At 42.5% G+C, this 17,358-nt stretch overlaps 1 protein-coding gene across 1 annotated transcript; it reads left to right on the top strand.

The window, feature by feature from the left end:
• The first annotated feature begins 4,532 nt into the window (after positions 1-4,532).
• On the top strand, positions 4,533-17,003 carry LOC140216420 (chymotrypsinogen B-like). Its single transcript, XM_072286772.1, has 6 exons — positions 4,533-4,663; positions 7,214-7,409; positions 8,635-8,755; positions 14,275-14,413; positions 15,280-15,422; positions 16,203-17,003. The coding sequence occupies exons 1-6, from the start codon at positions 4,603-4,605 to the stop codon at positions 16,404-16,406; spliced, it is 864 nt and encodes a 287-aa protein (XP_072142873.1). The 5' UTR covers positions 4,533-4,602; the 3' UTR covers positions 16,407-17,003.
• Positions 17,004-17,358: the final 355 nt, after the last annotated feature.

Genomic DNA, 17,358 nt, shown 5'->3' with positions numbered 1-17,358 from the left:
AAGAAGTTATGATAGGCAACACCGCCGTCACCTGTTTTATATTACGTTGTGAAGAAACGGTCTTAATACGACGTTTAGATAAACTGTAGCTTATATCATTATTTTGAAATATTAGTTATGTGCTGCGTTGTCGCACACCTATTTGCAGGCGATACAAATCACAAATTTCGATTCAGAGCTTCGTTTATATCGAAATACATCCTGCGCCACCTGTGGTCCCAAATAATATGGCAATATACGAGCTCCATTAGAAAAGTATACGACCTTCTTTCTCTTTTTTTTTTGCAAACACCAGATGGATTTGAAACAAGCGTGCTTGCATCAGGCGACCTTGAACATTCGAGCCCATGAGCGAATTTTTACCGACTGGTGGTAGCGTCAGTCGCTGGGACGCAGCGTTTGAGTGACGTAGTGTGCAGTGCTCTGGTTGGTTTTTATTGCAAGAAAAATGGCGGGGCAACTGGAGTAGCGCTCCTGCATCAAATTTTGCCAGAAACTACGCGACAGTCAAGTGGAAAGCAATCGGAAGATTTAACCGGCTTTCGGTGACGATGCTATGGGCATCACACAGTTTAAGGAGTGGTACAACCGGTTCAAAGACAGCCGCAGATCGTTGGTGAGCGAGCCACGCTCCGGTCGGCCATCAACATGCCGAAATTAGCAGGTCATTGCCGAACTGAACGCTGTGTGGAGGCGAGACCGTCGTGTGACTATACGAGAAATAGCGGAAGAGGTGGGAATCAGTACTTTTTTTGCATATTCCATTATGACCGAAGATTTCGCCATGAAGACAGTTGCGGCGAAATTCATGCCGAAGCTGCCCACGGTGTAGCAAAAGCAACTTCGTGTTGAAGTCTCACAGGACATGATGGATTCTACAAACAGTGACCCCGACTTCATGAGCACCACAATCACTGTTCACGAGTCTTGGGTGTACGGGTGCGACCCAGAAACCAAATCCCAGTCGTCACAGTGGAAGCATTCCCCGTCACCAAACCAAAGAAGGCCCGCCAAGTGCGCAGCAACGTCGAAGTGATTTTGACTGCTTTCTTTGGCTCCTGCGGTGGGGTGCACCACGAGTACGCACCACAGAGTCAAACAATCACCAATGATTACTACAGGGATGTCCTCCGTCGCCTACGTGAGTCTTTGCGGCGCAAGAGACCGGAGTTGTGGTCAACAGGAAATTGGCGCATCCATCACGACAATGCTCCTGCACATTCCTCGCACTTGATTCAGATTTGTTTGGCGAAAAACCAGACTCCTATAGTTCAACAGCCTCCTTACTCCCCTGATATGGCCCCCCGCGACTTCTGGCTGTTTCCCAAAATTAAGAGGTCATTGAAAGGAGCACTATTTCAGAGAAGAGAGGAGATTATGGCTGCAACGACATCATCATCATCAGCAGCAGCAGCAGCATCAACATCATCATCAGCCTGGTTACGCCCATTTTAGGGCAAAGGCCTCTCCCATACTTCTCCAACTACCCCGGTCATCTACTAATTGTGGCCATGTTGTCCCTGCAAATTTCTTAATCTCATCCGCCCACCTAACTTTATGCCATCCCCTGCTGCGCTTCTCTTCCCTTGGAATCCAGTCCGTAACCCTTAATGACCATCGGTTATCTTCCCTCCTCATTACATGTCTTGCCCATGCCCAGTTCTTTTTCTTGATTTCAACTAAGGTGTCATTAACTCCCGTTTGTACCCTCACCCAATCTGCTCTATTCTTATCCCTTGACGTTTCACCCATCCTTCTTCTTTCCATAGCTGGTTGCGTGGTCCTGAATTTAAGCAGAACCCTTCCGTAAGCCTCCAGGTTTCTGCCCCATACGTGAGCAGAGATAAATTCCATTCCGAAAGAGGCCTTCCCGGAATGCTTCCAACAATGGCAGGGCCGCTGGGAGAAGTGTGTGCAGTCCCAAGGATACTACTTTGAGGGTGATTAGGTTTCCAAGGCTCCAGTTATGCCAATTTTTTTCTTCGGCCAAAGGTCGGACAAATTTCTAACAGACCTCGTATATTCATAAGGTCGTTCCTGGAAACATGTTGCGACATTTTTGTATCGCGCTATGCGTCCTTCAACTCGGTCGCTTGTTCGTTTCCGTAAAGTGCAGTTTATTATATGCAACTTAATGCTCTTGTCTTAAAATTATTTATTTTATCCTGTTTCAAACACCACTAAACCGTTCGCCAGTGCGGTCCTCGTTTTTTTTTTTCGTACATGTGTTTACAGTACACTATTAGAAGCGGAGCCACCTAATTATATCTTGGCAATGCAAGCAGCGCTTGTTACCAAAAAAAAGAACCCGCTAGCAAAATCTGGTAGCAGATGCTACCTACCTCTGTCAACACTATCTATAGTTCGTAAACTAACTACCCGTGCTGGCCGTATGCACCACCTACTTCGAAAGTAAATGCAACTACCAGCACCGTCACTACAGAATCGAAGTAAAACTTGTGATCAGCATTTATCAGCCTTTCTTTAGTAAGTAATGCTGCCCTTTGTATCAGAAGGCGATTGTGACCCTGTTTTCTTCGTGTGTGAGTCGTCGGAGCAATACACGCAGTGGAATTTTTAGAAAACGAACAAAATCTGCACTGTTTTTTAGGCAGTGTATATAACAATAGCGCATTCCCATTTCTTGTGTTTGCCCAAGTATGTTTTATTGCGTTTTGCATAATCGATCAGTGGACTGCAGAGCTGGTTTAGCCGGCATTCTTTTCCAATGTTAACCCAGTCTGCTAGTAGTAAAGGTACACAAGCTCAATTACGGTGCATAATATACCAGGGAAGGCATATAGTTGCTTGTGGTTACCTTTCGTCGCATTTTTAATTCTCGGAATAATTCTTCATTTTTAAACTGTGTGATGTGGCTATGTTGAAACGCGCATCTATGAGCAAGCTCTGCGATCAGAAGAATACGTAGACATTTCTGTTTAAAGTAAATAACGGGCAAATATATGATGCCCGTAATTGTTCACAACGTGCCACATTTCATATTCTTTCTTCTTTTTTATGAGTGCTTGATTGCTTACGCAAGAATGGAAGACGCAGATGTTAGTTATTCAACTATGTCGTTCGATGTTTTTGTGAGGTGTGTCATTACGCAATGTATTATCAGGGCAAAAATGCACATTCTCCTGAAACCTATGCCAAGAAACAAGCTCACCACTTTAGCTTGTCATCCGGAATAATGTGACGCAGCAAGCGCATTCATACTTTGCAATATGAATTACACAGGTACTAACGAAACGTTTAACGGAAATTGCTTAGAGAAGGTCTCTTACGAATAATAATACTGCAGTGCATTACTACCTGGTGGTTGCCAATTCTGGCGAAGGCGCCGAAGTGCGCCTACAAGCAGGAGTCATATCGACGCCAATCGACGTGTTGAAAATCACACTGAAAGGACGTGTTCTCTTGGGCCCTAGCTTGTCTGTGTCTATATTATCTGCCAAACTATGGATCATGTTAGCAAGACAAGATGAAAAAAAAGAAATATGGCGCAGTGAAAGATTTCGGAAACGAATTGCTGCTGTTCGCAGCAAACATTGAGTGTGGCTCTCGAGGTCCGTCACTCGGCACCAGCATAAATTGTGGAATTTCCACTGGTGGCAATGCGAACGCATACCTTTACCTAGGATAATGCAATAATTCGAATACTAAACACAAAAAAAAGAAGCTGAGGCAGCACGAGAGTTTCAATGCGTACAACGAGATGTCGATAACCAAGCACTGAAGAGAGGGGCTTGTTCAAGTTAGCCAGGCGGAAGCAATATAAACGCCAATTTCGATATTGCGATGCAAAGCAGATCCGCTTGTGACCAGGCAATCAAACCGGACCCACAGCTAGTTATCCTACCACTCTTCCCACCCGTCTTTACATGCGCGATAGCCACACGTGGACTCCTAAGTTAATTGACTTTCAAAGTGTGTTGCCTGTGTCGCGACGTCAGCGGCGAGTCACACGTGGCGTCAGTCGTTACACGATATCCGACGCGTATCCGGACAAGCATTCCTAGCGTGATGTCTGAGAAAAAAAAAGAGTTAGAAAGAGAGAAGACAAACGTCAGAGAAAAATGAGTGCGTCATTGGGGGTGTCTCCGGAAGGCGAATTTCTGTCCGCTCGTAAACAAATGTATCAAATCTCGGGGTGCTCACAATAAGGACCACCCTTTACTTGTAAGGAGAGCACTCATGTCGGATGGCAACCATTTCTGCGCCACTCAGTTCCCCGAACACGTCCGCTGTGAACCCGCAAAAATATAAAAAAAAAGAGAATTAAAAGCGTACAAGGCATTAGGAATGCAGAGAGCCACACAAGGCATGCAGTCGAATCGCGTACGTGTCGGATAGAGATATAAGGAGAGAGACTGTAAAACCGGGAATGTTGCGCGGGGGACGCGTGAACCGGGAGAAGAGACTTATGTTGAGCCATTGCAGGAGCGCATTCCTCAAGGACGTTCGCAGCGTGACGGACGAGTGGCGAAACACGGCCGGGGTGGAGGGGGAACCGACCAGATATACATACATAGGCCGGCGAACCCGCACCATGAAACGAACCGTCGAACGCGTCGCGGGCTGACAAGCACTGCGAACATGGAAGCCAACGTTTGCATCGCCGTGGTTGTCTTAGCTATGAGCCTTTTGACGTCCAATGGTGAGCTCGAACCTCTTTCTGTAATGCGTTTAGAGTTTATATTTAAAGCACGGAAATGGTGTCATTCGTCTTACTTCTCAGTATACTACAGGTAGGTCGGTATTACATCTGCAGAAGGGATTCTTTAATCACTTCACGGTTTCTCGCTTCTCGTTTACGCTGAAATTGGCGCTTATAGAGGACTTCTATATTTGGGGAACTAACGCTTCGTCCGTTGAGCCGCGCCTTCACGTCTGTTAGTGTGAAGACAGCTTGCCAGTTGCCGCTACAATGGGGAAGCGTTGCTGTAGGAATCGCAGAAGAATGTCCGGTGGTCTCACAGATATTTTAGTGCAAGGTGCAATCGAGGACACTAACGTGATGCCTAAACAAGTGAAACGGCAAGATCAAGCGCATTCGCCCGAGTTTGTGGAGGCGAGGCTTAAGGTAGCTGTGATTATTTCTTCTAGCGGAAATGAAATGACCGGGAATGTGCTACAATGGGCAGACATATTTTCCTGATAATGTTAACATCGTATCGCAGTTAAAGCGGAGTAATTTTCCGTGTCTGTATGAGCCACAGTATAAACTATCCCACTGAGTGAGAGTGCGTTCTCATGCATCCTCGCAACGTGCCATCAGGTATGATGTACAGCGCTTCAGCAGATTCTCCTCCCACGGTCGACCTAAATCAAAAGAAGTGTTAGGCACAATAGTGCGGCCAGCCTTAAGGGACAGCTCCTAATAGTAAAAGCTACGCTCTTTTCCTGTTTTGCTTAAAAGGCTCCTCTTTTTATATCGAGTGTCCTTAAACGGTGTACTCTTCGGTTATCAAACCTGTGTTACTGTGTTTATGCCTTCATGGGTGCGTGCCTCGGTGTTCTTCAGGTTTATGTTACAATGGTTAAAACGGTGCTTGTTCACACTTCCAACGTACGTTTGTATCCCTGAGCCCGCGTCATTATGTTCTAGCTGCATTAATTTTTCCGTATAGTTGCGGAGCAGCCCACAGGAAAAGTGCACCATTATTGTGTGTATACTAAACCAAGGTGGCAGTGAGTACACCATGGCAATGTAGTGAAACTCCTGGCTTCACATGCAAGATAAAATCGGTCACATCTACAACCTATGTGTGCATCCTGCGGAGAAACCCACCGAAGCGCAAGGAAAAATAAGTATAAGATACTCTTCCCATGCTCTAAGAAGCTTTGGTAGACACGAGAAGTTTTGTTAGCGTGTCGCAATATCGCCTGTACGCTGAAACGTTTTAATGGGTCGTGATTTGCTCTTCCAGATATGTGCTAGAACAAACTATTTTTGAATGTTTGGTCATAAATATATAAACACAAGAAACTCGAACAGTAGTAGTAGTAGTAGTAGTAGTAGTAGTAGTAGTAGTAGTAGTAGTAGTAGTATTAGTAGTAGTAGTAGTAGTAGTAGTAGTAGTAGTAGCAGCAGCAGCAGCAGCACTAGCAGTATTAGTATTGGAAGTTGCAATATCCCTAACTCACAAATAAATAACGATAGGTGTAGACGTGCTAAAACTTTTTCACATTTCAGTTATCGCAAATCATTCTATTATCGAACAAAGCCAGTCCTTGGTATCGTAAAAAAGTGCGCGAAACGATCTTGTATTCCCGCATCGATTTTAAAGCTTGCACGTAACACTATACAGGAACGCTGATACACTGATACGAACTCTGTGGAATCTACTTTAGTTTCAGAGTAGTCGATTAATATAATCTAGAGCTTTAGCTGAGTTCCGACGGAATTCTGAGGACAGCATGAAAGTTAAGCAACATTCGTGCGTTAAGAGAAACCTATCACTTTCCTATTTCCCTTCACGTTTAGCAAGCAAACGTTTTCGTACATCATAATGTCAGAGAAAGTTACGGGGTGGCACAAATGCTTCAATTCTTAATTTCATCCTGCGTTCAAATGAAGACCGTTTAGTGTGAAATATGCAGCACTTGAGTTGAGAACGCTTCTGGCGCGATTTTTCGCACGTGTTTGGTTGATCAGAAGCAGAACACTTGTAACACTTATGAAGTTTAAGCGTCAAAAGTAAAAAAAAGGATGTTCAGAAAAGTAAAAAGTGAAGAACGAAAGTGTTAGTCTATGATTTCTAGCTGCCTGCTCTAACAAACGAGCTATCGACGTGATGTCCGTATAATGTTTAAACAATATTTCTTAACCTATATCTTTGTTCATGCAAGACATTGTGACTTCGGTACAATTTCCTAAGCAAGCATATTTGGAGTAAATGGGTAATGAAAAAGTCCGGACACAAATGCAACGCTATACTTCCATTCGTAAAACTTCAAGACGTCATAGTTTCTTGGTAAAGTTGCATATTTCGCGACCATGACACTCGTATGATAATTCCATGGTCCCCGTATATACATACGCATGTTCTCCAACGTATAGAAAAAGTGGCTTCCGTAGTATAACTAATTCCCCAAGGTTTTGCCAGTCTTGTATTTTTTAAGTATTTTCTAAGCCCACTGGAGTGAAGCGTTTTTTTTTTTATTTCATGGACCATGAGCTCACGAAACATTTCTCCTAACTTAGGATACCTGCTGTGCGGTACCGCACCAACAATGGTAAAACAGAACGCGGATGGCCCCGCACCATCGTCGCAAGTGTCACCTGTGCACTGGCCCTGGAATGCTGCCATCCACACAGTCGCCAAATTCCGACCTGAACAGTATTGCGTAGGGGCGCTGATCAGCGACCAGCACGTGCTGACCGCAGCGCATTGCATCGAGTATGTAAAATAAACTTGGTATCATACATCCACACATTTTTTTTTTCATTGCTTTCTGAGCAGCCAAGCGCGTATGACAGTGAATTTTGTGGAGTCTTAAGACCCACCTACATATTTTTCGGCATGTTTTCTTTTAAGAGGAACATCCTGTAACATCTTGCTAGAAGAAAACGTTATGTTGAATAGATCTTTCTTTTTTTTTTTTGCTGCGACCAAATGAATTGCAATTAAGCGCTCATGACTACTCCCATTTTCATTATGCTCCTTTATGTTTCAGTATAGCATACTTGTATTTAATTATAATCTGAAAGCTGTTTTTGTAAGCGCCAGCAGGCTTTCATACAATATCTGTCGTCGACTGAGATGAGGCCTACGAGCAGCTTCAGAATTTCATCATGGCTCTCCACCTAGATGTATTATTCCCATATTGTGTCAATTTGAAAGGGACTTTGAGGACACCTGATCAATTTTGGCAAACACTTCACATTTTAAAACGTCCTTTGTAGTGCTCGGCGATAAAGGCTCTTTATTGCGACATATATGGAGGATTTCCTTGTCGTAGTTTTCGCTGAAACGCATTTCTAACGACCTGATCAAGGTGCCGCGAGTTTAACAATATTTTCGCGTCGGCGTTCCGCTTTGCTAAAAGAATCGCAAATAAATTTCACATGACCAGCAACATAGTGTGCATAGTGACGTAGAGGTAAATAATTAAAGAGATAATTAGCGTATTTACGTTATCATTCAATAGAACATTTTGATTTCTCGTAGAAGTAAGGATGTCCTCATCGAGTGATTTAGGCCAAGGGTTAGAATTGTGCGACGTGTCATAGGTAACCTCTAAAAATTTGGTGGAGCTGAAAAAGAAAGAACACTCTGCAGACGGTGACACAATGTGGGTCAATTTCTGTACAAAGCCTTGTATTAATAGTGTACAGTGCCGAGCGATTGAAACGCTATACTGGGACCACATACATGTGGATGCCACTACGTATGCCGCTTGTGGTTCTGGAAAAACTGAGCTCATGCATTTGGCATACGAGGAGAGCGTGGGAGTTTGTGGCCCATGGTGACAGTATTCGGCCCCGCCACGATCACTCAGCGCTCACAGGTGGCGCTACAAGCTCAGTCCGCCATGCTATCGGACTATCACGTTAGAATCGCTAACACTCTACGCATCTACTGACCCTCCAAGAAAATTAATTATTTTTTGGATCTCTTTCAGCAAACGAACCAGCGATGGAATAAGGGTTCACTTGGGGTCCTTGCGGCGAAGCACACTCGATAAGGGCGAACTCGCAATGCCCGTGAAGGAAATGTGCATTCACCAAAATTTTTCAGGCAGCGTAAGTGAATTACCATTTCAATACGCTTTCATATTCCCGAAACTATCTACAGTGTTGCTTCATTAGTCAAAAGAAGAAGTTGCTCACCTATAAATTTGGCGCATGTAGAGAGTGCTTACCTTTGTAACAGATAAAAATGTTATTTGTGAAAGAAAGTTTTTGCTTATACAGGGGCCGTATGACATATTCCATAAGTCTTTATTCCAATCCCCTGACGTAAAATTTCCGTAACCATGGGCGCAAGCATAGGGCGGTAACCCGCCGTGTTGTTTGAACAGCCCAATCAAACGATTTCCTCGCTTATGACAGGTCACTTTTGTTTAGTTTTTTTGAAAACAAATAGCATTGCCTACATTGACTGGCATTTCTTATCTAATTGGTTGGCAAGAGGCGATGAACGCGCACAAGGGGAGAGTGTTTCTGTGAGTTCGAGGTAATGCAGGGAAAGCAGATGACCGGACGAGGAGGGTGGTGCCGGCGTTGGTCACTGGTCCGCTTTCTCTTGCTTATCTTGTGCTGGATGTTAGAAAATTGCGGCGGCGTGCTTCGGAATGTTTTTTGCAGGAATTGATTCTCTGCGAAGAACATTTGGTCGAGGCGCGCCATATACGCGTCGAAAGTGTTCGACGATTGCATACTGCCATCCAGAAAAAAAAAAATATTATAGGCAGATAAATCGATTCTCCCCGGCTGCCATCCTCTATTAATTTTGGAGTGGGGCCAGTCTGGCTATTCCCAAGAAAAAATTCAGCTTTGTTGGGCGTATTAACGAATCTAGTGCGCACACGTAGCCTCGACGTGGTGAATGTTCGCGATTTTCTGACTTGGCGCATCCGGCATGTGAAGTGGGTGCTGCCAGAAAAATTGTGATCTGAAGCGGAGTGGTAATGGCGAAAAAGGCGTACAATCAGAAAGATTTATTTTTTTTCTTCACGCGAATAATGCGTAATCAGTGTATACACCTCATATCAGTCGTTGCGGTTTTCATGACGTCGTGTCAACGACGTCATGTGAAGTAGCGCTGACCGGAAAAAAAAATTTAGCCCAATCGTGAATGTCTAGGGCAGAAATAGAATAGAAACAGGTTAAAATAACTTTTAATTTATAGCGCTCAGGATACAGGTGTTTGACTGAAGGCTGTCCATCCGCTAGTGCATAAGTTTCTGGCACTAGCCACAAAATTGGGACTCTGTATGCTTTACGTTCAAAGGAAATAAGCACAGCGAAGATGTAGTACACGTTCCCCAACACTAATTATTGCTCCTAAAATATCGTAAGATGATTCTTTATATTGCAAAAACACGTAGCATAACGAGTTTTTCTGTGCATTTAGAGGCACCGGACAACACAGATACGCCTAAGAGGCATTACTCTGAGAATGCTTAAGATTCTTCTGGTTCATCTATTTTCCTTGAATACTCTAACATAACTAGTGCAGCATAAACTTCATCAGCGACGATAGCGCGTCAGCACAGTACATGCGATGAAGGTTTTCTGGCAACAGCCTTGGATTCGCCGCTTGACGCGTACGCTGAGTGCTTCCAGGCGCACTGTCCGAACAGAGACTTCTTTACACTGAAAGAATGGTGGAGCCTGCAGCTGTAGTGAACGTAAACGGGGCTCCAGCAAGTACAGACTCGAGCACAAGTAAGAAGAAAAGGACAGGACAACGCTGGAGCGAGATTTACAACTTGAAACTGCTATGGCACTAACACAAATTAGACAAATTACGTTCACCTTACACCAACTCGGCCAGCAAACCGCACTACTAATGTGCTGCTATAATTTGGCTCCTTTTTCGAGGACCGAGAAGTACACATTGAAGGTGTGTGGGATGACCTGTGTTTCGGCTCTCACAAAGCTTGATGTACCAGAGCAGCGTGTGAGATACAATGCAATAATATACACTGCAACACAATTTATCTCCGTCAATACATTTTGATGGAGGAGGTGGGAAAACGTAAAAGCGCCTTGACGAGTTTCCCTCATCCCTTAATGCAGAGAGCTGACGGACGACGATTGACATTCTCGCTGTGAATTACATAGGAAATGTAGTTCAATTTGAACAGCATATTATAATAGCCACAAACTACTGCACATCACTTGGAGCAGCAGAAGAAAAGAAAGACGAAGATATATGGCTAGTATGTAGTTTAGAAGTTGATAATTGATAAGTACATTGCTTATAACGGAGATTATTAACATTTGGATACATTATATTTACCAAAGCGGCGCTGACGTGGCTAACCTCATTTCCTAAACCTGAACTCACGTAGGGCCTAGTTACTGACGTCGCCTATGTTATTATGAGCTTCCGATAATTTGATTAGTGCTTGCGGTAACTGATATGCTATTATTTGGCATCTAAATTTATCCCGACCGGTGGCAAAAACCAGCGGTTTTTGTAGCGGTGTGGGTACGGCGATTCAAGCAAATGCTGTGGAGCTAAGTCAGAGATACTTTTCATGTGCCGCTTTCGTTTCTTTCTATACGTGCGTATTAGATTGCACGTTATACGAGCTAAGTATGATTATAATTCTTTGGACTGTAATTATTTCTTCTGTTGAATGTCTCCATGATAAGATAAAGGTAATGCGAAGAGCACGTTTCTCAAGGAAAGCTAGTTTTTGAAGGCTTGTAAAGTAGTCCCCTCGTACCAGTGTACTGTAAGTAGCGTGTAAGCAAACTGGAGCGTGATATAGTATGAACTTTTTTGGTAGCAAAATACCTGTACAAGACAAAAGATATGACTTTAGAAGGTTTCAATTTTTACGTGGATGTGCCATTGAATATATTCTGAGAAAATTACCCCACGCGATACAGTCTTATGCAGTAATTTTTATATGAATTACAAAATAAATGACGGTGTTCCTTGCATTTCTTTTTTCATGGGACGAAAATGTATTGCCGTCGATTTATCGACATTAAATATAAGTGCACTTTCATGTGGCCACAGTTGTCCTTGTCCTAGTAAAATGTTTGCGATAATCGTTAAATCACTGCCAGAATTTCCAGAAAGGACAGAGTTTCTTACGTCAGCGTAAATTATAAAACGAGAATTAGAATTCAAATTAACAATGCCATTATAGTATAGTGGGAAAAATAGCTGGCCTAGAATGCTCCTTGGAGGTATGCCACAGGAAACATTTCGTACTGCTGACTTGAATTTATTTTATTGTACACATTGGTGACTTCGTGACAATGTGAGTTCATTACAAGCAAGGCGTTGCCTCTTATTCAGTAATACTTAAGCGTTTTCAACATAATATAACGATTCATTCAGTCCAATGCTTTCGTAAAATCTAGAATTCACTCTAGTTCCATGTTCTTGCGCTCTAAATTACTTATTATTTATATGTTTTTCCTGTGGCAGTTCTGTTGATTGGTTCTCATGAAATTGATGCTGAAAGCTTGTAATAGCACTACGTTTGTCTAGAGGCCGTTCAAATTGTTCTGTAATCAACTTCAGAAAATCCAAACTCTTTCTACCTTTTTTACGAATAGCCATAATTCTTGAAAGTGGAATTTCGGTGGACAATTGGCATTTCTACCTATTGACTATAAATATATTTGAGAGTCAGTATCGCATCAATTACGTGGTTGAGCGGACCTATCTGAATTTCGTCTGCATAGCATGAGATGCCATTCTTTAGTTCTAGGGGTGACTGAAACTTCAAATGCGGTGATAGGTTCTCAAAACAAAGGTGACCTATTCATTTTTATGTGACGTATGATAGTTTTTGCAGTCAGTTCTTGCGTGAAAAAATTTGTAAACTCGTAAGTGAAGTGACTCCCTTCGTATTCATTAACATAACAGTAAGGTTGAATGGGGTTTATACTATGCAATGGCCATGAAGACGTCGAAGTTTGCTCCAAATATGGTATTATACAAATGCTGACGTCAATATATGCGTGGAGCTGCTATGGTGTAGCGTTTATAGAAGAATTTTCAGCAGTATGGTTGCTCAATTGCTAGTATTGTAAGAAAGGTGATAATCCCTGCACTAAAGAGGGACGTTCTGATTTTATGTGTTGTTTCCGTACAATTTGACAGACAATCATGCAATATGCCTGAAGACAGAAGCAAGTTTTTTTATGAAGACCTTATTTAAAGATAACATTATCTAAGCCATGATAGCCATTATTTGACGGTTAGTAGAACCTGTGAATTCCGTGTGTCGGAGGTCCCATAGCATCACAGAGGCAGTGATGAAAAACGTGCGCCGAAGATTATGTCGAATTTTAATCGAAGAGTTATTGAGCAAATTTTCCCCACAATTTCAAAGGATGATATTAGAGAATTCCCATGGGCCGCTGGGGCATTTACATTTATATCTGGCATTTATATAGAAAATTGATGACAAATATTACAATTAGGTGCAGTTTAGAAGATTTCAAAGAAATAGGGATGCATTGATATTTAAGTGTCTTCAAATTTGCATTGAAGCAACTGAGCTCAATGTCCTAATGAAAAGAGTAACGAACAAACTTTAGTAATGAAGTTCCCTGAAAGCCACGTTATTAGTGGCAAAGTATGTTACCCTCAATCGGAACTCCTCGAAATAAAGACGCGCCAAGTTCGCTATGCTGATAGCTTTTTCATGTTAAATTTTGTAGTCTGAAAAACGCCCTGTAAAACAGTGCAAACGTTTTATTATCTTCGTTATTTCAACTAGACATTGTTTCAGTTACCACTGTGATAATATTCCTGTAAGTCAAAAAAGGTGATTAATGGCAAGACATTCATACCATCTCTAGGATAGTAAAGTGTCACACAGGAGGCGTTCGTGATTGCACTTGGTCTTCTCGATTGCCAATCACTGCCGTTATCACTGCTGCTGCTTTAGCTGCGGTAACTCATACGATTCATCATTGCGCAGCTGTGAGAAAACTGATTAATATCCTTTGTGTGGCGAATTCAGCACAAGTTAAAGAACACAAACCATTTCGCAGCGGGACATGGGTTGAAAGGAAAAAATATTCGCGAAAGAATATTCCTGTTCTTTTCTAGCTACTGCTCCTTCGGGTATTCTTCAACAATCCCTTCATATGAAGTTTATTTTCCTACTCAAACTTTCACCTCCTTTTATATTAAGCGTTCGAATGACCTCGTGCATTAAATTTACGGGAAACTTTGCTTGATGATATGTAGCAAAGCAGCCAACGTTTCATGTGTCTTTGTATAGTAAACCTATATGTATTTTGATCCAAAATTTGTTGTGAGATAGCGCTTGCGTTTTGTTGGTATTTTTCCTGAGTTGTTATGGATATGGGGCCAAGAAGCTCAGTTTACCATTATACAAATTACAATTCTCGCCTTACTACCTTAACTTTCATCTTTCTGGTCCAGAATGAACATAACATTGACTTTAACTAAAGCCCTTACCAAAATATTGCCCCACAATCTCCAGTATTCGCCACGCGAAGCATGCTATCAGCGCCTTTTTGGCATACGCTAGATCACTAATAGCAGTCTTGGATCATGGCTGTTAATGATATTATCTTTATTTGTGCCACAGACCAACGACATCGCCGTCATAACGCTTGCGCAGCCGGTGAACTTCACGAGTGCTATTAGGCCAGTTTGCCTTCCTTACCGAAAAGAAACTTTCCCAACGGTCTCGGAAGCCTACACGGCGGGTTGGACAGCAAGACCAAGTATGCTATCAGTTTCGTTCCCGTTATACTTTGTTCAAAGCATGGAAACTGTCAACAAGGCTTGGCCACACCATTTCAAGATAGAGCTGTTGATTGTGCAACGCCGTTGCAGAGACAGTAGCTTTCTTTGACAACAGTTCGTTTACATGATATCGTCTTTTGTGAATGGTAAAAATGTCGTCCACCCGAATGCACCAGGAAGTTAGAAAGGACCAAGACGAATTTTTCCTGAACGACGAAGCTTTCTTTCAGAGAACATCCGTATAGCGTTTCCTTGTAGCTTCGTGCTACATTCGGGTCGAAGCCATTTTTCCCTGTCATGATACGTTCTCTAACTTGCGGGATTCCGCAGAACCGATTTGCGATATAGTTATTGTGTTGTGGTTGGCAATAGAAAGACGTGCAGTAGATGGGATAAAGAAATGACTATTTAAGACAACTGAAGATCACGCAGCGGCATCATGATTGTCGCTGACTGACCCAGAAAAATGTTTTTAACTCTGTGCGAGAAAAACCTAAGCAAATTTTAATACGGCAACTAGTTAATTTTCAGCGCTAGGTTTCGCTGACTGCGGCTGCCTTTTCCCAGGCATATATATCTTCGTTGTATTGTTTCTAGTGGCTCATAAAGCAGAAAAAATGGTCCTTTAAAAAAACACATCATTATTCCGTGCTGCGGATAAGAATACAAAGCCAGTCACTTAGCGGAGCATTTTTCTTCACAGTTGTCATTCCTGAAATGCGTAGCACTTGCGATAACCATCACAGATTGCAATTAGAGGGCATCTGAGACATGTACTTGTTATTGAACAAATCTTTAACAGCACTCGTGGACAATTACCCTTGCTTATTTTTTTGTCGCACAGGAAAGGGACACCGTCGCACGATAAGATCGCTACAGGAGTTAAAGCTGACCCTACTTAACAAGAACAAATGCCTGAAATACTTTGATATCACCCTCTCCGAAGATGTACTGTGTGCGCCGCATGATGGGGGATCACTTTGCGAGGTAAGGATCTCTAAATTTGGGCCTGATGTACATTTGGGGCTCGTGATCTTACTTCTTGTATTTGTTGCCAGAATTTTAAAGCTGACGGAGGGAACATCGCAAATTTTTTGCGCGTTCCGGTGTATTAAGAAAGTCCTTAGCAGACACTTTCACGAAAGAGTGGGTTTTTGAGATTCCTATCACTAATACATCGAACATGAGTGTTTGCACCGTGTGCATAAGTTGAAAAGCCAATAACCTTTCGAAGGAATGGTAATACATGATTGCTAGACACAAGAATCTCGTTATAGCGCTTGGTACTTTTCATTTTTCTACTGTTTAATAGCAACCAGCTCCGCACAGATCCCAACCGCCTTCGGTAGCTTCGAAGTTGTTCTGCTGAGGTGCGATGCTCGAATTTAGTTTGTGGCAGCAACGTAACCATGGAGCCGGAATGATGACATACCAAGTATACTAAGGGTCAGGTCGAAAAACCCTTGTTACGCCGCAGCTCCACCAGTGTGTGGTCCCAGAAATCACAATTCTGCTCTCGGACGTAACATCCCATAACTTTTTGTCTGTCATGGACCATCAGTATTATAGCTGACTCATTTACATCTAAACTTCCTCCTGCCGGGCAAACAAAAATTGAGCTTCCGTAAACCTGTTTCTGTGCCAGCATCCTTCCTAATTCATCAGGACCTCACTTCTTCCCATAGAAACGCTATCGAGTTTTCTAATAGCCCACGATGCTTCGGTTTTGCAGTATCGTGGTTCAATGCATCTCTCTATTTTTTGCAGGGAGACAGCGGCGCACCTATTGTGCAAAACATTGGCGGCCACTGGTTCTTGCAGGGTGTCCTTTCAGGCGGCCCTCCCACCTGTGGAGACTCGACGCTGCCTATGGTCTTCACGCGCGTAGCTAGCTTTATGGACAACTTCATCCATCCTTATTTGAGTGCCAAGAGCCGCGACGCGAAGACTAAATTTTGCACACTCAAATGACAAGACCAAGGCTGTCGGAAGAAACCAAACTATTCGCGGTCCCACAGGTTACAATTTCCTAAGCGTTCGAATTACCACTGTTTCACAGTGTTCATTGTGTCATCATTATTTATGTCGCAAAATGCATAATCACCAAGAACTGCGGAAACGCACAATTCTGTTCCTTCATTTATGAGAACAGTGAAAAGCTCGATAACACTTCGTTTTCTAGTCGAAGAATCATGTTTCTTTTTCTTTTATTTCGTCGTAAAATAACCTCTAGAGGTTCAATTTTTGCTTATATAACCGAAACATGCACATGCGTTTTCTCGTTGATTATAAATCAGAGCCAACTTTTACAAGAAGACACTTTTGGTATTCCCTAGAATATCTGAGGAACAAAATAAAGAGAGAGAGAGAAGAGCGAAGTGTTGATCACATAAAATTACCATGTAATTTACTGTGCAGTTTACTATCTATTTACTATGTTCGATTACGGTGTCAGAGCACATGTTATACCACTGCAATCATTCAGTATGTCGCTAAACGTCGCTAAAGACTAAGAAAGCCACCTTTAATTTTGCGGATTATAGAAATAAAGTGAATTATGAAAACAGATGTGTGATGCTCTCTTTTCAATAGACTTGCCTCAACAGTTCCCTCTGAGAATTTTATAGTGCGTTTGGATTATAAAAACTCAGTGAAAAGAATCACATGCACTCGGATTCCGATGCTCATAGTAAGCATACTTGTTGAAAAACGCGATATTTCCAGAAAGACTATCGTTCTTGTAATCAATGCTGCAGCCCGTTACGTGTAACAAGAGCCCGTGGCACGTAGGAGCCTGTGAGCAAGTGTAAAATGAAACCTGAAATAAACTGTGTCTTTCTTTATGTAAAGTAAAAAGTAATATTAAATTTGAGAAAGTTGAAACAAATTTTTCCGTGACAATATTGCAATCGGCGCAACTGTT

The sequence above is a fragment of the Dermacentor andersoni genome, chromosome 3, assembly GCF_023375885.2.
Source record: "Dermacentor andersoni chromosome 3, qqDerAnde1_hic_scaffold, whole genome shotgun sequence".
NCBI classification, from domain to species: Eukaryota; Metazoa; Arthropoda; class Arachnida; order Ixodida; family Ixodidae; genus Dermacentor; species Dermacentor andersoni.
The sequence above is the reverse complement of the archived record's forward strand: the minus strand, read 5'-3'. Positions and strand labels throughout refer to the sequence as shown.

Bases quoted from the DNA above. Each gene is read 5' to 3' on its own strand.
- LOC140216420 (XM_072286772.1), top strand. From the start codon at position 4,603: ATGGAAGCCAACGTTTGCATCGCCGTGGTTGTCTTAGCTATGAGCCTT. The intron at 8,756-14,274 runs GTAAGTGAATTA...TTTGTGCCACAG, and splicing joins ACCAAAATTTTTCAGGCAGC to ACCAACGACATCGCCGTCAT. The intron at 15,423-16,202 runs GTAAGGATCTCT...TATTTTTTGCAG, and splicing joins ATGGGGGATCACTTTGCGAG to GGAGACAGCGGCGCACCTAT.